The sequence below is a fragment of the Penaeus monodon genome, chromosome 23 (assembly GCF_015228065.2).
Source record: "Penaeus monodon isolate SGIC_2016 chromosome 23, NSTDA_Pmon_1, whole genome shotgun sequence".
Taxonomy (NCBI): Eukaryota; Metazoa; Arthropoda; class Malacostraca; order Decapoda; family Penaeidae; genus Penaeus; species Penaeus monodon.
The window spans coordinates 8729536-8730609 of record NC_051408.1 but is presented as its reverse complement, the minus strand read 5'-3'; the positions used below and the strand labels follow the sequence as shown (position 1 = coordinate 8730609).

General features: G+C 40.6%; 1 protein-coding gene across 1 annotated transcript in view; it reads left to right on the top strand.

Annotated features, from left to right (window-relative positions):
* Positions 1 to 1074, top strand: part of LOC119588128 (secretin receptor-like) — a gene marked incomplete in the record, with an annotated part of 160037 nt that overhangs the window by 74427 nt on the left and 84536 nt on the right. Inside the window, 1 exon segment of the mRNA XM_037936835.1 lies at positions 544 to 894. Within this exon segment, the coding sequence (XP_037792763.1) occupies positions 544 to 894 (351 nt within the window).

Sequence of the window (1074 nt, the reverse complement as noted above, 5' to 3'; positions counted from 1 at the left end):
CTTATTTCTGCTGCTGCTTCAACCCCTTTTATAAAACGCTCTATCGACACGCGTGGACGTATAACATCACGCGTTTATTGACCGACGAACCTCCAGCCGATGCAGAAAAGTGCCATGATGCAGGAAAGTTCATTCCGTGTACACATAACAACGTGAAGTTAAACTCTGAAGTTTAATTTCTTTTCCTACCGTGGTGTGTGTACCGCCATGGACAGACGTGGCGTGACTGAAGCTTGGGAAGTGAGAGGATTCGCCATGTCTGAACCAAAAGGATTTAAATAGGTTAAATATTTAGTGTAAATCATGTGCAGACAGTTTGGGCGATGATTGTACGAGACTAAAATCCGACTATGATGGAAAAACTCTAATTTAGCTGCTTTATCGGATGAAAATTCGGAAGGAGACAATTTGCAGACAATTAATTCGGATCAAAAGTTTCGTCATTTGAACTTTGTGTAAGTTTGACTCCTTCTAATACCTTTGAGCATCGTCTCATTAATATCTTTCAATTTAGTTAATTGCTCTCTATCTCTCTTCTTTCAGATCAATTCCAAGGAAGACCAAGCAGCGGTCTTGGAAGAAATGAGGAAAAATTGCGAGGAACTTATGAAAGCAGAAGAACAAGAACTGAAGAACAGAAACAGCCCGAGAAATCTTGGAGACGAAGCCATAGCCAATGATACGGACGTCCATACGAAGACCCTTGATTCGGCCGAGAACGAAAACGGGATTGTGGGAATGAGAGAAAACGGTCTAGGGGACACTAAGGAAAATGAATCTATGGGTGTATTCTGTGCTACGACATTTGACGACGTATACTGCTGGCCAAGAACTCCAGCAGACACTGTGGTCACAATTCCTTGCCCACAGTATGTCCAAGGTTTCAAGCACATGGTATGTTGAATAAAAAAAAATATTCAGTACGCTATTCATAGACACGAACGCTCGTAGTGAAATGACATCGTTAAAAAATAATAATAATTTTCAGTGGCTTCGAAGTCAAAAGGAAGCCTTCTTTATTCAGTGTTGTTTCACTCATTTCTTATTTACTCTATCTTTTGTGTAGGCTACGAA